The 18,798-nt window shown below is 40.9% G+C and overlaps 3 protein-coding genes across 3 annotated transcripts in view; 1 reads left to right on the forward strand and 2 right to left on the reverse strand.

The window, feature by feature from the left end:
- Positions 1–5,516, reverse strand: part of megf6b (multiple EGF-like-domains 6b) — a gene marked incomplete at its 5' end in the record, with an annotated part of 140,491 nt that extends 134,975 nt beyond the window's left edge. Inside the window, 2 exons of the mRNA XM_080786041.1 lie at positions 1,592–1,726; positions 5,416–5,516. Coding sequence (XP_080642167.1) covers positions 1,592–1,726; positions 5,416–5,516 — 236 coding nt within the window. The remainder of the gene's footprint in view (positions 1–1,591; positions 1,727–5,415) is intronic.
- A 2,151-nt stretch (positions 5,517–7,667) lies between these two features.
- akr7a3 (aldo-keto reductase family 7, member A3 (aflatoxin aldehyde reductase)) lies at positions 7,668–13,764 on the forward strand. The gene is made up of 7 exons (XM_080788433.1): positions 7,668–8,095; positions 8,997–9,184; positions 10,815–10,919; positions 11,047–11,143; positions 12,161–12,260; positions 12,874–13,003; positions 13,320–13,764. The coding sequence occupies exons 1-7, from the start codon at positions 7,774–7,776 to the stop codon at positions 13,479–13,481; spliced, it is 1,104 nt and encodes a 367-aa protein (XP_080644559.1). The 5' UTR covers positions 7,668–7,773; the 3' UTR covers positions 13,482–13,764.
- A 152-nt stretch (positions 13,765–13,916) lies between these two features.
- mrto4 (MRT4 homolog, ribosome maturation factor) lies at positions 13,917–18,389 on the reverse strand. Its single transcript, XM_080788459.1, has 8 exons — positions 18,338–18,389; positions 18,006–18,064; positions 17,774–17,877; positions 16,726–16,807; positions 15,987–16,054; positions 15,710–15,861; positions 14,977–15,053; positions 13,917–14,884 (listed from the first exon to the last, which is right to left on the reverse strand). Exons 1-8 carry the CDS (start codon positions 18,363–18,365, stop codon positions 14,732–14,734), a joined length of 723 nt encoding a protein of 240 aa, XP_080644585.1. The 5' UTR covers positions 18,366–18,389; the 3' UTR covers positions 13,917–14,731.
- Between the last annotated feature and the right edge of the window lie 409 nt (positions 18,390–18,798).

The raw sequence follows: 18,798 nt of genomic DNA on the forward strand, positions 1-18,798 counted from the left end.
AAATAAATACATAATAGGTAGTTAAACAACTAGTCGACTAGTAAACTAGGCAACTAATCAACTAGTAAAAATCACTAGAAGTTAAAGCCCTAATACCATTTCTGTCGACTCTTTCTGTGTTTCAGAAGCAGGATGTTGATATGTGTACGTTGATATGCTGTGCGATAATGCAGTGGGTTTTCAACCCTTTTCATATCAAGTTATTATTTATTTGGCATTTGAGCCACGGTGGACCACCATTTCATGAGATTTAGCCTCAATTTAGCCTCAATATTTTTGTTATCATGAGATTTTGTCCACAATTCCATGTTGTATTGATGTGGTACGATATAGGAGAGAACAGGCAAACGTTGATCAAAATAACACTTATTCTACATTCTCTAATTGTGTAGACTTCTTGTACATTAAGTAATGAAAGATGTTTAACAATATTTTAACTTCTTGAGAGTGTAAAATGAAACCAAATGGAACCCCCTCAAGGACCAATGGTGGTCCCCGGACCACTGGTTGAAGACCACTGCTATAATGCATCATTAAGTTCTATTGGCCAAAATGGGAAAAGGCACAGAATTCCATTGCACTAGATGTAGATTCATTCATATTACTGTATACATTTTAATTTATTGATAGAATCATATATCTGATATGTTCACTCATTCAGTTGGAATTAAAAACGTCTGGGTTTCTGAGGCTATAGTCATTCAGAGACGCGGTGCAGTTATAGGACTAGAATCTAAGGCCATGATTTATCTTTTTATCAAAAGATAGATTGTTTATTCTTATTTATCTGGGTTTGGTTCTAGACTCTCTTATACCTGTATACCTTCACCTGTGTTTTCATTATCACTGCTGCTGCTGCTATGACAGCTGAATTTCCATCCAGGACTCAATAACGCTTTATCTTCTATTATTCTCATATATTAGCTTGGAAATCCCCCTCCGATGATGTCATCGGGAGGTTAATCTTTCAAGCTATCCCGTAGCCACACCTCTGAGACAGAGAGCGGCGCAGACAGAAATGCTATAGCATCCTACAGTGAGCATTTAAGCCCTCGCTTAAATGATAGAGATAAGGTGGAGGAAAGGTGAAAGGTGTTCCCTTTAAAACATTTAGACCTGAGGGCGATTCTACAAAACAGTTTTCTGAAAAACCCATGTTTCTATGTCAGTCGTTCTCAAACATTTTCATGTCAAGGACCCCCAAAAATATATGTAATTGGCCACCGACCCCCATCTGAAAATATGTTGTTCCAGGGACCTCCCAGAAGCAAAGATTGGAGTTAAAAACGTTCACTGTGAAAGAATATATATATTAAAAGATTTGCACTACATTTTCACGATTTAAAAGAAATAGCAGACATACAAGCTTGTAGATCTGCCATTTTTCAATGGAATGAAATGAAATCGGTTAAACCTCACGGTATAGGAGGTGATGATAGCGCCCATGCAGTGTTCAGAACTCAGATCTAGTTATTACTGTAAAAGAACATACTGTGGAAAGGGTAAATGATAGATACAGTACTGTAGGGAGAGAGAGAGAGAGAGAGAGAGAGAGAGACAGACAGGGTAGTGTTTTGGGTACATTACTCACCTCCTCTCATATCCCATGCACCACGTCTGTCCCAGGCAGCCTTGCTTCCACACCTTGACCATGCGTGTGAAGGCCTGCACACAGGGCTGCCTCTGGGCAACCAGCGTCACCTCCCTCTCCACACACACGTTGGGCCTGGATGGAAACGGTGTAAAAAAAAGAAGAAGAAAATACTTAAGTTGTCAAACTGTTCCACTGTGTTGTACAGATGGATAAGATAGTGTTCTACCAATTTATGAGGGCTGTTGTACCAGGAAATGTTTTAGTGAAGACAGACAGGACAAGGCTTTCGTGAGACTTTTTGTTTTGTTTTTCGGGCCCTCTACAATGTAATGCCCGTGGGGGCATTTTACTGAAAAATGTCAGGGTGCTTATGCTGTCTATTTTGGGGGATTTTAAAGGACTTAAGGGGAGAAATTCCACACGCACTACCTGCTCTCTACTACACACTTCAGAGGACAAACACTGCAACACACAAGACACTACCTGCAGTTAAAGCGCAAAGCAAATGTTCAATTAACATGTGCTAGCTGTAAAAGACATGAAGGGAGAGAAGCTGGCTACTTTAGATTTTATTTTATTTACTGTTAATAATTCCAAATCAGAAAAGAAAACTGTGTCCGTGGAATAAAACTAATCTTCAAAGGTTTATAGATGTGTGTGAAGGCGCAACAAAATCATGAAATTCAAACACTAATGAGGTCATGAATCTGTTGTGGAAAAAGAAAAGTGGTTATCACGAACAGCATGATTTACAAGACAGCACACGTCAAAAGATTTATAGCATCCTTAACTGGGAATACTCTAATGACATGGTTTCAGGCATGTCCGCCGACTCCGCCTATACTGTGCACACGACTTTCTATATCAGGAAAGAGAAGCATACAGTTACATTTTCACCCCAGGTATAGAGCAACGTAATCTTACAGCTATTCTTTCCCCTCCTGCACACAATAGTCTGTCTGGGTTTTACAAGCAGTCTGAGTGCTATTGATGTCGTTCGCACCATTCCGCGAATTGCTCGCAGTGCTCCGAAACTGTCTCAAATGTGCAACTGGATATGGCAGACTTGTGGAGATTGCTCTCCAAGGGCAGACAGTGTGGAGCGGCTTTCTAGGTGTTACGCATCAATTATAATCCACTGTACAACGGTATTGCGCAGGGGACGTGCAGAGAGTGTTAGAGAGGCAGGGGCTGAAATCCCGTAAAAGGGCACTGTTGGACAAAAAAAGCAGATCTACAAGCTCACGTCACTCTGCGACGCGTTGAGAGCTTGTATAGATCTTCTATTTTCGGGGCACAACCCAGTACTCTTTAGCTATAGTGGAGATGCGGTGTACGACATGGATTTCTAAACATATTTGTTCAACGCAAAATACTATGTTCGAGTTCAGGAGACTTCGGGAAAGAATTCTCCCGAATGCTGCCTTCCAGAATGGCATGGAGGAGTGTCATTTGCGTAGAGCCCAGGATCACATTAGATGATTGACACAGGGGTGAAACATGGGTTACAAAACCGTGGGATCAAAAATATAAAAAAAAAAGAAAGGAGTGTCATTTGCATTTCTTTCACTATAGTAATTAGTTGCATTCATGGTCTGGAGAAGGCAGTTGTTTTACAAATGGGTAAAAGGGCAAGGGCTGAAGCCCCCTTTGATGTCTATGCGTGCACGTCCCTGGTGTGTGGGACGTGCCAAAAACAGCCACCCATGATGACGTTGTCAGATTGTGGATCTGCTGATCGACACACGACACAGTCGTACGCTAGCGTATAAATCATCTAGAGTTGTTCGATACCGATATTGGTATCGTTTACTCTGGCCGATACCACCCTCAAGTACTCGTACTCGGAACCGGCCCCGATACTCTGACCCGAGTACCAAAACATCCAATTGACACTAGGCTGAACAAACGCAACGGGAGCAAGTCTGACCCAACACTGCAGCAAATCGCCAAAAACAGCCGATCTACAAGCATAAATGACAACTGACAAGTGTAGATCGGAGATCCATTTGCATCTATGAGAAAAAGGGGGTAAAATAAGTGGTTACTCGACAACAACAAAAAGGTACTCGTATTGGTACTCGGTATCGACGAGTAGCCTACTAAAAGTTAAATACAATTAAGTGAAAAAAATGTATCGGGACAACTCTAAAATCATCCGTCATGTGGAGATTCCCTTCTCCAACCACGGGATCATCTACAACCACCACTGATGCACTAAACAAATGCACGTGGACCTGTTTTTAGAAACGGAACCAGCATGGCTTACATACAACAATGAAATGAATGACAATGGCTAAAACACACAACAACGCCATACTGTTTTCAACCCTTTTCATAAAAAAGGTCCATTATTTTATTTATTGTGCATTTGAGCCACGGACCACCATTTGATGACATTTAGCCTCTCAGACCCAAAACTTTGAATATTTTTGTTGGAATTGTCGTTGGATAAGATTTCGTCCACAATGCCATGCTGTATTGATGTGGTACCATTAGGAGAGATAACAGGCAAACATTGATAAAAAATTACAATTCTTCTACATTCTCTAATTGTGAATACGTCTTGTAAATTAAATAATGCAGATGTTTAACAATAATTTAGCTCTTAAGAGAGTGTAAAATGAAACCAATTGGACCCGTACAAGATCTATAAGGGTCCATTTGGTTACCAACTCTCCATCATTTACCTGGGGACCACCTGGAACCTCCTCAAGGACCACTGGTGTGGTGGTCCCCGGACCACTGGTTGAAAACCACTGGCCTAAACACACAACACCAAATATTGTTGGAAGCGTTTGGTTGATAATTAATAATGTGACTGACTGGCATTTCCCTTTTGAGAAGGTTAAAACAAGCAAGTCCTTGTCACACAGATAGGAATGCAGCATCATCAGTAATCTGCAGGGTATAGCAGGGTATAATCATGGGAATTACAGTACAGTCATAGTGTGGGATGCAATAAAGAGCATGGTGTTCAGACGGTAACAGGTACGGTCGCCTTTCCATCTCGCCCCACTACTCTACCTAGCTGTGAATAACAAACATAATTCATGTTGGTGATTATATAAAAGGTATTATCATATTAATGTATCATTGTTAAGTTCACTCTGTATATTCACGGGCTGGCATAATAGCATGATTGATGATGCCATTACAAAACATTGGCTACATCATGGAAGAAATGTGTAAAAAAAAAAGTAACTTAATTAAGCAGTCACCATCTCTGTTTCATGTTATTCTATCTTAATTTTACACATTATAGAGATCGATATACAATCAAATAAATCTGTATATACAAGATCATTTCAGATTCCAGAGAGGAAGGGAAATCCTATGAACAGTTTCAAAACATTTCGCGGGGGCGAGTTGGTAAAGGGGCGAGTCGTTTGGTACACATTATTACTTCGACCTGTCATACTGTGGCTTTCTTGCCTCTCTGAGAAATGTGTAAAATACAGCCTTGACACAGTGCTCCCTCTCTTCAAACCTGTGTCTTTACTTTAGTCTGTGGTTGTTAGTTTGGGACCCACATAACCACAAGTTTGTGCATGTCCAGGTAAAATACAAATAGGCTAATTTATTCTCCTCTCTGCTGTAAAGTAACATTCCTAAAAATGCTGAAGCTATGAATGAAAATGTGTTGAGAATTTGCTGACTGATGTGGAAAAAGTTAATATCGTTCAATTGTAACTGCTATATATAAAGAACTTCTTTATAGCAGTTACAATTGAATAGCCTATTTTGTCACACTACCTGAACTATAGCTTTTTATTTTGTTCCATTAAATATTTGAGGATACAGACATATGTTATACTCACATATAGGGTTGGAGATTGTTTGCAATACCATAACGGGATGCAGCAGCGGAAACCTCACCGAGAAACGGTAGAAAAAACGAAAAAGCAATAATAATATCCATCATTTCGACCTCCTCTTGCAATATAATGGAAGATTTTCACGAATAACGCTCTAAGTCATTCATAAATGCTCACTGCATGGCAGGATTTTCACCATAAATAAGAATAAAGGTGTGGGGGGGGGGGGGGGGGAATCCAAGGTATCAAATTGAAGAAACTTTTTAAACGGCTCCCAAGAAGTTCGGCTACTGTATAAAGTGAGCGACACACATGTTGCAGCCGGCTCGCGTATAGTAGTAGGCTAGTAGTAGTAGTAGCAGCAGCGGCGGTATTTGAAAGACTGACACCACCAGACACAGATCACCACCTCCACTGCTTTTAGTGCAGAGATACTATGCTGTTGGTTGGACGCACATGCGTGCGAGAGAGAGAGAGAGAGACTCGTGGAAGCTGAAGTGGTTTGACTCCCATTGACTTGGTAATGATGTCTGGCAGGCTAGCCCAGTCAGGGGAGGGTGGATGGGGGAGGATGAGATGCGGCCGGCTGCATGCCTGCCTGCCTGCCACCTATAATAAAAGCCTTAATTTATGCGTCGTTTATACCAGTGGTTCTTAAACTTTTTCATGTCAAGGACCCCCAAATGGACACTAATTAGCCCGCGGACCCCCATTTGAAAAGATATGTCAAGGACCCTCATAAGAGGAGATTTTTACGGCTATAGCAGTGATTCTCAACCAGTTTAATTTCAAGGACTTGACATGCAATTAATGGTAGGGTCCATTTGGTTCCATTTGTACACTCTCTGAGTTCCTATCATTTAGCTGCATGGGGACCCCCTGGAACTCCTTCAAGGACCCCTGGGTGTCCCCGGACCCCACGAATAAACTTTGGTTTATAGTACACCGTACGTCTGTTTATTTGGGACGACACACTTTGAAAATCATGAATTAGGCAGTTATAATGAATAAGTTATTTTTTTTGGAAAGCGACACCTATCGTGCGATGGAGCAAAACATATTAAGCTATAATTGATTATCGAGTTGTGTGCTTGAAATGTACTGTAGCCTAATTCTCCAATCTGTTTAATAAATTCAATCAGTCAATAATAGGGGCTATAGCTAATGATATATGCTAATAATGCTATACAAAACTTCTGAGGAACACACGCCATGAACAACGATATGTCTCGGCTCTTCTTCTCACACCCGTTTATTAATAAAGGAAATAGGGTAGCCTATACAAAAAAGTAGCGTGCTTTAATCTCTTGTACGTCTTACCTTTAGTTGTGAATGAGTTATATAGTGTGGGGGGACTGGGGGTGGTATCTTCTCCTTCTCTTGGTCAAACAGCTGATGATGTGGTCAGGTCAAGGCCAGGGCCGGGTCAGTGGGTCAGCAGCAGGACTGGGTTACCCCAAGGGTTCACTGTATGAATACAGGTTACCCACCCTGGTCCATTGGATGCATGCCTTTTAATGGCCCAAAAAGTCAGTCTCCATGGGCCATAGCTATAGTTTGCTACGCAACACGTGCGCTCCCGCTCCAAAAAACTAAAGTCACGCTTGCACGCCGCACAGCAATTAAACAAAAAACGACGACCAAAAACATGACAGGCCGTTCACGGCCGAAACGTCGTGTATAGATCTACTAATGGTGTTTTAAATACAATAAAACACTACTGGAGCAAAGCCTGTGTGCGGACTACTTTCTTCACTGTAGGCCTATGTAGTCCAGCACCCGCACCAGCCAGGAACTGGATGTGCGCAACCCACCTGCGTTTTTAAACTAATTATTTTGTAATGCAATAATGTATTGTCCACTGCAAAATGTATCATTGTTAGGTTTGATACTGTTTCTGTTGTAATAATTATGCCTAATGATCAATTAATATGTAGGCTATAAGTATGAATTAATGGCTTGTGCTATATTAGTATTAGTTGTTTTAAACCGAGGCACATTAGTGCACCTGCGTGAATGTATTGAGTCCTGTGTGAAAATAGACGATATTTTGCCGACACCTTGTGGCCAAAATAAGAACTTACCGCTCCATTTAGGGAACGCTGCAATGTGCTCTTCGGGTGACGCAACGAAGAGACATGGCCTCAAAGTAAATACATTATTTAAGTTAGCAAACATTGACAGGGGTAAACGACATTCACAATGATTAACCACACTTTCTTTTGCTTAAAAACTACCAGCAGCTGTTCTTACAATTTAGTCTAGGGGAGTCTAAAGTGAAGTAACTTTACAAATTACCACACTCCCTCCTTATCGGCACAACGTGCCCTTTTACCTCAGAGAACACGCGACTACTTTATTATGCAGTGGACAACACAAAGATTAGTACTAGTAGGCCTGCACACACTCCGTAAAACACGCGTTAGCAAGCACGTTTTCACGCATTATTCCGCGGCGGTTGTTGGGGTAGTAGTGGCACTGAGAAACATGTCTTCTCAACATGTGAAAAAGCCCGTTTCCCTGCTGGGAACCATGGCGTTCGGAGGGCGAGCCACCGCGGAGCAGAGCCTGGAGATGGTCAGAGCGTTCCTGGACCGTGGGCACAATGAGGTGGACTCAGCCTTCATGTACACGGGCGGACAGGCAGAGACCATCATAGGGGGCATGAATCTACCAAAGACAGGTATAGTATAGTGTTGTTCTGTTCTGGACACAACATGATGGCAGCAATGGTCACGATACATGCAAAACAAGTTATTGCTATTAAAACGACTGCATACACATTCACGCCAAGGTTTCAATTCAAATGTAGACTACGGTACTTTAGTTGTAGGCTATAATTGTCAAACTTGTGCGAGTCAGAGAATCGCATCTTATTGGCTGTGCACAAGACTACAGAGCCGCCCCCGACATCAACTAACTTTCGAGACCAAGTTCCAATCCATGGAGTGGATATATTATGTCAATGCCATGGACATGCATTAGAGCTATGGACCAGAGCTAGCATTACCCGAGTCCGACTCCAGAATTCCTGTGTGTAATGATTTAGCCAATGCAGCACAAGTTGCTCCCCTTTTGTGATCACGTGAAGACCACAGTGGTTCCAAAAGTGGGGTCCGGGGACCCCCAGGGGTACCTGGGGGAGTTCCAGGGGGTCCCCAGCTAAACTCTGAGACTGAGAGTGTACAAATGGAACCAAACGGACCCATTCCATTTGTACACTCAGAGTTAAAATAACATTGATTTTACAATATAAATTGGGGGTCCCAGAGATAGAAATGCCAAATCTTCTCTTATGGGGGTCCCTGGCATATCTCTTCAAATGGGGGTCCGCGGGCTCATTAGTGTCAATTTGGGGGTCCTTGACATGAAAACGTTAGGAAACCACCGCCCTATAAGACCCAAGTTGACTGTTTTCCGGTGATAGGTTCATGTTTTTTGTCTATCCTGAATTTGCATGACTGTTACTGTATTGTAGGTATACTGTACAAGGAGGTTCATGGTCAAGTTGGTCAAGCCGCTAGGTTATACATACATGATTTATTACCGCCTTGAGTTAATGATTGTTATTTTCTGTGTGACAGTGAACATAGCCACCAAAGCCAACCCCTGGGAAGGCAAGACACTGACGCCAGAAAGTGTTCGTTCCCAGTTGGAGACCTCCCTGAACAGGCTAAATACAGACTCTGTGTACCTGTTCTACCTCCATGCTCCGGACCACCAAAACCCCATCCAGGATACCCTGAGAGCCTGCCACGAACTGCACAAAGAGGTACACACACATAGGTAGTAGTAGTAGCTAGCTACAATATTCCCTATTCTCCATATGCAGACCTAAAGTACTGCACCCTGGTGCTACCTAGGTGCAATTCCAATGACAGCCCATCCAAACAGAAAAGTCATATCTAATTGTATTAAATAACGTCAAACTCACCAACATTGCAGCTGTACGGAAAGCTTGAATTATTCTCTTTCTATCCTCAAAGTGTTTGTTTCGTAAAAATCCACTGTAGACATGTTATGAGCTACTTTGTGGTTAGCAGGACATTGCTTTACTGAAAATGAGTGCTTCCAAACTCTGATGGCAACATGGCTGCGGTCTGCAAAAGGTCAATAGATGTAATGTAATAATGTCCCTTCACCCAAATCAATCCATGCAACACCGTGCACAATCCAGTTATACTCAAGACAAGGCCTAATAACTGCATGGCTTCCATGTGGATGTTTGATGTCATGGTCATCATGGCCCAAACTGGATCTGAGATTATGAACATGTAATCAAAAAACCACAAAATATATTAAAATAAAATCACACCTGTGTGAAGTGAGGGGCGCTCTTACCATTGTACATCATCATGACGTAAAATATAGACACTATGCCTATTTGCTCAGACATCGACGTAAAATTCTCCATTCATTGTCAATGGGAATTTAATGTTTGTGTAGGACGGAAATCTACTATCTAACATTCAGTTAGATAACATTCAATTCCTTGGCCTACTGACAGTGTACAAGTAATCAGGCAATAGGCACCAATAGGTCGAGTTTAACTCCAGACAGACACACACACACACAGACATAACTGTCACACGCATGATACACCCACACAGACCCTCTTCTACCTGGCTCGCCTCTTAGGACCCATGCCATAAGAATAGGTCAATCAAGATTTATCCATTATACATGGACAAACAACAATACAGGGGACAACACAACAGAAAAAAAAACACAACAATCTAAAAAAACATACAGACATACATCTCTCCAGTGTTTCCAGAAGCAGGAGGAGTACCTGATGCTGCTCTTCTTGGGCATGGCATTATGATTTCTGTAGAAACGAATCCCTCGATATTGTCTCTAGTGGGTTTGTGGGTGGGAGTCTTTAGGCTTGAGCCTGCAGTATGGATGATGCAGGTACCACTCTTTATATGGTGCTTATGATTATGTATGTTGGCGCTTCTGAGTATCTGAACACTGGAGGAAGTAATCTCAGTCTGGTCACTCTCGAACACTGGAGGTAATCTCAATCTGGTCACTCTCGATCTGGTCACTATACTTCTAGAAGACTGCAATGATCTGTCTACGCTGTACTTAGACGTCACGCCACTAACCGTTTCCGTGACAACAATTTCGTTCAGAGTAGGAACACCACTGTCCACCTCGGGAGTCTCAGCAGGATTCTGAGAGCATCATTATATGCCACCCTCAACTTATTATATTTACCCTTACTGTAGCTGCACCACAAGTGACATCATCAGTACACATATAAAACTTCCGAGATAACATGTTGGCTTGTGCATACAATTCACAATACTGTCTCAATGATGCTTAAAAAGCATGTTAATCATGTTGTCTTGGTGCAATGACAAAGTGTGATTGAATTTGAATGTGTTTCCTTTCAGGGGAAATTCAAGGAGCTGGGCTTATCAAACTATGCATCATGGGAAGTAGCTGAAATTGTGTCTATCTGCAGACACAACAACTGGATTGTTCCTTCTGTCTACCAGGTAATTCGGCACACCTCACATTTCTCATGTCAACCCATTAAAACAAGTTTTAGCCAACATTTCATGATTAAACTTTGAACCCTCCCCAATGTCCCATTGTAATTAAACTGTAACCACTCACTGGCAGGGAATGTACAATGCCACTACAAGACAGGTTGAGACAGAGTTGCTGCCATGTCTGAGATACTACGGAATAAGATTCTATGCATACAACCCTTTAGCAGGTACTGTGGATTTCTCACTTCTTCACTGTTACAGTTTAAGTTTGCTAAAGAGAGATGCTTGCATAATATTTGCAAAGAGTAGTGTTTTAGATTATATAATGTTATTTATAAAAAAAATTATTAACATTTTACATCTAAGCCTTCAAAATAAAATGTACTACTAAATACTGTTTTAGGAGCTTCTTCCTCTATATAGCCTACTGAGGTTTGTACTGTACATACAATGCTTTTCCTGTGGCATGAAACCCCATATCTCCAGAGTTCTTCTAACAAGAGTATTGAATAATTCATAATCCTACCTGGGATTAAAATGTCTACATAAAATCACCTCTTTCTGTGTGGAGTTTGCGTGTTCTCTCCGTGTCCCCTAGGGTAAGTAATCAGTAATCCTGGTCTCTAAAGGCTCATACATAGTCTGGATTTTCGAACTACAACATGACGTCACGAGCCGCGGTGAAGAGAAAACCACAGCCACCGCTCCAGCCCTTCTCTCTGTTTTTACTCACCACCGCTCAACGTTATTTCAGCTCCGGTGGTCAGCTCACCACCGGAGCAGTGGTCACCTCACAACCAAAAATACAGACTATGAATAGGCCTTAAAACTACCTCCCACTGGCCAGCCGGGGCGCCTGATGGAGGGGAAAGGAACTGGTCGGAATAACATGTTCCTTCCACGTGCTGCGTCCGGCTGGGGAAACTCCCCCCTGTCAGGTGAAAAGAAGCAGCTTGGACTCCTCATGCATAGAAGGAATCTTGGGGTTTGTCCACTGCCCCCCCCATGTTGGCAGAGGAAGTGTAGCGCCCAGGATTACATTTAAGCAATATTACACGAGAGGGTGTGGTTTAACGTGACTATTGCCACAACAGTGATGCGGTAAGGAACGAGACGAAGTCGAGTTCCGCAAGCATCACTGAAATTGAGTTGCAAAATCGTGGGATAAAAACATTTAAAAAAAATCACCTCTGAGATAATGGATGTTATGGTGGTTGATCCTCCTCCTCCTCTTCCTCCACCAGGGGGCCTCCTGACAGGGAAGTACCATTATGAAGACAAAGACGGATCCCAGCCTGCAGGGCGATTCTTTGGCAACAGCTGGGCTGGAGCATACAGGGACAGGTTAGTTAGAAGGCTCCAGTGTTGTTTTTGGCAGCAAATTTCTATTTTAGTTTTAGTCAGTCTCTTGAATAGTTTTCGTTTAGTCTTAGTCACATTTGAGTCACCTGGAATGTTTTAATGTTAGTCTAGTTTTAGTCGACTAAATCTACAGTTGGTTTAGTCGACTGTATTTTGGCGGGCCTTGATGCCGTCGTAATGGCTGATTTTACACTTGCTGAAAATAGCTCACAACGCGTAGCGCTGCGACACGTTGTGAGCTTGTAGATCGGCTATTTTCAGCACGCAACCAAGTGTAAAATTACTTATACTGGATCTCTTGTCCACTAGTCCCTTCCTAACATTTTAGTCTAGTTTTTATTTGACTAAATTGTCAATATATTTAGTCATAGTTTTAGTCGTCATAGCTTAATTCTCAGTTAGTTTCCATTTAGTTTGTCATTGGAAGAAGGTAGTCGAACATTTTTCGTCTTCATTTTAGTCGACGAAATCAACACTGGAAGGCTCAAGGCCACCATTTTTGCTTCAGGTTTCCCTTCAAGCAATTGTAAAGGCCTAACTCCTAAGGTGAATTATTTTCATGTCTCTAATGTCTATGTATCTAATGTCTCATCAGATACTGGAAACAGAGCCACTTCCTGGCAATAGGTCTGGTTCAAACCGCTTTGGAGGCCGTTTATGGTTCAGAGAAACCCACCATGACCTCTGCAGCGATACGCTGGATGTACCATCACTCCCATCTTAAGGTAGAACTGTGTAAATACACTATTTGCATTTAATTTTATCACTTGAAGATCATTCCCAGTTTTATCGTGTTGTGCGCATTACTGTGACCTCAAATCAATTAAGTCGACAGATCAATGTAAAGATGGGCATTGCCCTAAAGTTTTAGCCATTTGGTAAATCATACAATTTATGCTTTAGTTACTGCCAGCTTTTTTAACAAAACACCCAATTAGTACAAGCGGATGTTGGGAGTTATCATGTCTTGATTGCATACAGTACATGGTTTGATATCCCGGTCCTTCTGTAACCATTTCCAATGTCTTCAATACATTGCAGGGCGATCTAGGAGACGGAGTGGTCATCGGCATGTCTTCCATGGAGCAACTTGAGCAGAACATGTCTGCCTCAGAGGAGGGTCCTCTGGATGAGCGGGTGGTAGAGGCCTTCAAGCAAGCTTGGGATCTGGTGGCCCACGAGTGTCCAAATTACTTTCGCTGAATACTGTGAATTACAGCCTGAAATACCTTTTACATTTTCTGATCTGTATAATGAGTGATTTGCAGTATCAGTTTCCATTTGAGGTTTTTTTTAGAACATGACATGCAAGTTATGAACAGTATGTTTATTTCAGGAAATCCCACTTGATACAGATTGTATTTAAGAATATTCTTAAACTTACATGTGAAACTTACATGTATCAATATATCACATTACTTAATTGTAAATATACAACAAAAATTACTTTCTGGAGATGTCTATCTTAAATAAACTGGTCAAAACACGTCGCCCCTCAATCTTGTTACAAGAACGATCTATCTGGTTCAAATCTGTTCACACTAACCTGACAATCCTGTAAATTTCGGTTTTAAAAGGACAACTTCACGAGGACAACTTGCTCACATGGTTCAATTTGTGACTACCTCGTCTGTCTCAGGAAGACTGGGCAGTTTATTGATGGGCAATACCAAGCTAATAGGAACTGCAGTATTTCTATTCCTTTAAAGTTTGCATGTTGTAATGGAAGCCATTGTTTGAAATCTTGAGGCGGTTTTGAAGTGTCCATCTTAAAGGACCACTTCTCAACCTATCTTCATATAATAGGTCCTCACTAATAAAAATGATAAAATGGCACGATTCCTTTCCTACTCAGTCTGTCTCATGAGGGCTGTGGGCAGTTTAGAAACCGTCTTCCAGTGACATTAGGCAGATAATTTTTTTAAACAAGATTTCTTTAGAAAAAAAAATAGATTTTCATTATCGTGAGAACGATGGCTTCCATTTTCGCATTGCAACCTTTCAGGACTAGATAGCCTGCAGTTTTTATTAGCTTGTATTCCCCATCGATGTCACTGGAAGACGGTTTCTGAACTGCCCACAGCCCTCCTATGAGACAGAGTAGAAAAAAAACTGCGCCATTTTTTCAAGATTATTAGTGAGGACCTATTATATGAAGATAAGTTGAAAAGTGGTGAAGTGGAAAAAACTTCATTCTGTCACAGGAATTCAAAAATGTCCTCTCTCTCCACTACTTATTGAACAACCAGAGATATAAGTTCAGACATGCATTCCAAAGTGAGACAGATGTCAGTGAATGCTTCCAGGTGATGAAATATTATACCATAGGCATCAGTTTCCACTGACCACTTAGGTTCCCGGTGTGGGATCAAATATCTCTCGGTAGCTTTAATTTCAAGGTCCAGAATAAATGGCCAAACCGGTGACTTAAAAGTAAAGTATGGAAAGTTTTCCTAAGTTTCAACGGCATCATCTTCCTCTTCATCTTCCTCCTCCTCCTCCACAGGTTCTTCCACGCCAGTGAAGTTGTCAAACTCGCCCGTTTCTGAATTCCACATGCACTTGATCTGCACTCTGAATTCAGCCATTTCATGACCAAACAGTTTCTGTAATTGACAAAGCACAACCAAGCCCATTACCCACTGATAGCATGTATTTATCAGATTTCTCACAGGCCAAAGAAAGGTCAGGAACTCACCAGAATACGACACTGTTCAGGGGTTAGGGTTTCACCCTCCTTACACACTTGATGTTCTTTTAATAGTGTTACCACCCCTAAGACAAAGAAATCACAGATTACCATTAAAACACTTTCCTCCCTAACACGACTTACACAAGTTAATTGACTAGAACAGCTTCCCTTCCAATAACGAGTTCTGTTTTCATTGTTTAAATCGCGAGTGGGATAGGTGACGTGTTTTCATGACCTCATTGCAAAAACAACCGTCTGGCATGCAAAGGGTTCTGGGAAATTACAATGCATTCCAATGGCGGCAGTGACGCGCAGTCACGTTTCTTCTCCGCTCCATTGTTGTTGATTGCCACTTTGGAATATTTTTCTACACTACGACAAGCAATTACACCCTTTTAAAGCAGATTTTCATGACAAGCAACAATCTAATCGGCGCAGTGGCTCTTCAAAAGGTTAGTGTAAACTAGGCAGGGAGATCTGGAACATGATTGTTTAATCACAACTCTAATATTGTTGGATTTGTGCAAGACAAAACAAAAAAATCTTGTCGGATAGGTTCAAGCTAAAGGTGATTTATACTTAGTTTGCCAGACAGTGTCGCTCACTGAAAATAGATAACTAACTACATGCTCACAAAACGTCGATGATCTTGTAGATCTGCCAATTAGGCACTTAATCAAGTATAAAGTAGGCATTGGGCTATTTGTCAGTGCTATCCAAATATACATGAATACACTACCTTTCTTGAGAGCAGTGGGAAGTCCCAACAACCTCAACTGTGGTTCTATGGAGTGAGGGAACTGATCCAAGGGTCCTTCATCCAACACAACGTCCATCTGTGCCTGGTTACCTGCCCGTGCAAAATCCATCTCTTTGAACTGAGTAAAATACCTGTGGACAGAGGACACAATTTGGAGAACATGCAAGAATAATTTACATCAAGCATCTCACACTCAAACATACTGGTATGTATGTGTCTTCTGCGACTCGGAAAAGGAAAATGAACCCTTACTTACTCTTGAACTTCATCCTTGGTTTTGTTTGTGAATAGCACACCCACTTCTCCCCGCAGATATTTGCAGACCTAAAAAACACCATTAAAAGTACCGACTTAAAAACAATAGCCGATTTCACGAGGCCAGGATTAAAGGAGAATTCCATGCTAGAATTATTTCTTACCTTTATTTGTAGTCGTTACGTCCCCACCAAAGAGGTCCAGGTGTTATTTTGTGCAAAAGTTCATTATTCCATAAGCCCTCAATGGGGGTTGGGTTTTTGTGCTAATTCGCTTATTTCCATCGAAATAAGTAGTAAAGTGTGCCGATTGGGATACTATTTACATTATGAAGAGTATATATACAAAAAGAAATTGAGCGATGGAAATAAGCGAATTAGTAATTGGGCCAATAACATCCCAACACCCCATTCAATTCAATGCAATTCATTGAGGGGAAATATTAGGGGAAATAGCCAATAAGTTAGACGCAAGCTTGGCTCAGGGAGGAGGACGCCCCTGCCATGCAGAGTCCAAGGCACATTGGATAATAACATCATATCCTGTGTTTGTAAAACAGGGGAAATAGCCAATAATGCGCTTTTGCACAAAATAACACCTGGACCTCTTTGGTGGGGACGTCACATAACTACAAATAAAAGTAAGAAAGCCTTACAGCATGGAATTATGCTTTAAAGTGGCTAAGGTTCTAATGCAGATTACAACAATCAATCCAAGTCACTTGACGACATTGCACTTACCTTGTGCACATTATCTTTGTACTCGTCCGTTTGACCTTTCCCCAGGGCGACCATCATGACTTTGTTTTTGCCAAAGAAGAATCTGTGAAAATTAAAGAGTACATTTCAGTCAAAAAGATTAGCGTTATTACGACACTAGTTAGTGTTGTTTTGTTAAATAGCTCTATTATTCTGATAGTAATCATTGTTATGTAGACTAGAGTTAGACTATGTTCAGGTCTCCCCAGCTCTAAAAAGAAAATACATTTTCAGGAGAGAACTCACAAAGGAAAAACAAATTAATCTTTAAGTAATTAAATAAACCAATTAGCAGACAAAGTTGAAACTAGAACACTATAACATTAAAACATTTTGCGGGGGCGAGTTCGTAAATGGGCGAATCGTTTGCCATTTGTCTATAATAGCAATTCAATTCAAAGGAGCTTTATTTGCATGAGAAACATACGTTTACACTGCCAAAGCAAAATATAATAAAAACTGTTGAAAATGTGTATATACAGTTGAAGGGCATACACTTGCGGCATGATTTTGTAAACATAGCTGTCACATTGTATACTTCAAGCTTTTTTGAAGTTTTTTGCAGAGTATTAAAACACATCAGATTTAAGATGTTTAAAGATAGCAGCGCTGTTTACAAAATTACACACACATATATAATATATATATCTCTCTCAGGCAGTGTTGTTTTTGTCGACTAAAACTAAACTAAAAATGTTCGTCGACTACCTTTGTTCACTGACAAAAACTAAAACTAAGCTATGATGACTAAAACTAGCTATGATGACTAAAACTAAATATATCGACTAGTGGACAAGATATCCAGTATAAGTCATTTTACACTTGGTTGTAGGCCTGCCAAAAAACATTTTAGTCGACTAAATCAACCGTAGATTTAGTCGACTAAAATCTCATGACATTTAGTCGACTAAAACTAGACTATCATTAAAACATTCCAGGTGACTAAAACTAAGTGAAAACAATTCAAAAGACTGACTAAAACTAAAATCAAATTTTGCTGCCAAAAATAAGGGTTTATTACTTTATTTACCTGCTATGTTTCCATGCTGTCCTGATGTCTTTGAGCTTGTTGTTCCTCATGTTGGCCACAGAGAAGATAAACAAATGCTTGTATATATCCACACATTTTCGCAGCTAAAAACCGCAGGGAAAGAAGATCGTATTCAGTAGGACGTACACTAGTACGGTATATTATATTTTTTGGGTCATTAATTACTGCATCAGCAGTACCAGCAGACAGACAGCATAGTTCAGATACTTACTTCTTCAATTAAACTCTGCTTTGTCGCAAGCCCCTTCTTGGCTGTTTTCGTTAACGAAACTAGAGAAGAGACGATTGAAAAACATTACCTTTCATGACCAACATTACCACCATGTATTTGCTGGCTTGTAGGCTAATGTATTTGTCATGGAGTTTTTTACATTGCATAGCAGGCCAAGCTAACGCTAGCTTACTTTAGTACTATGACAGTGTTAGGAGATATATATCTTGAATACGTGATATGAATGACATTAATGTCTGAACAAGGTCACGTAAAGTAACCGTTTAAAAATGTTACGCTTTTCATAATGGACATGTTTAGTTTTTGCTTACTTTTCTTGTCCCTCTTTGACTTCGGCATGGTTATCTTTCACGTTGTCTGGAAGAAGAAGAAACGACGTCATAGCGGAGCGACACGCACACGTGAAGAGAGGATGGACCCCAAATGTTTAAGCATGCTGACCTAGGCGGTGCCTGCCCTAAAATCAAAAGACATAATAATAAATGTACTGTATGCAGTACATATAGGCCTACCCCCTTTGTACATAACCCCACTGTATGTTTCTTTTCCCTTTTTACCTCCTTTATGATGAATTCCTGTTCTGTTCTTTGGCTATACGTGTCTTATTTGTACGTCTATAAATGTTTTGATGAATTGAACAAGGTGGACCCTCTTGTAAACAAGTTTTGCTTTATTGGGTCGTCCACTCACAGACAGTTAAGTCTTTGTATTGAGTTGTGCTTGAAATCAATCAATCAATCAGTTGGGGGTAAAAGGTTACACTACTGATCTA

Source organism: Protomyctophum bolini (assembly GCF_963924005.1).
Source record: "Protomyctophum bolini genome assembly, chromosome: 2".
In the NCBI taxonomy this organism is placed as follows: domain Eukaryota; kingdom Metazoa; phylum Chordata; class Actinopteri; order Myctophiformes; family Myctophidae; genus Protomyctophum; species Protomyctophum bolini.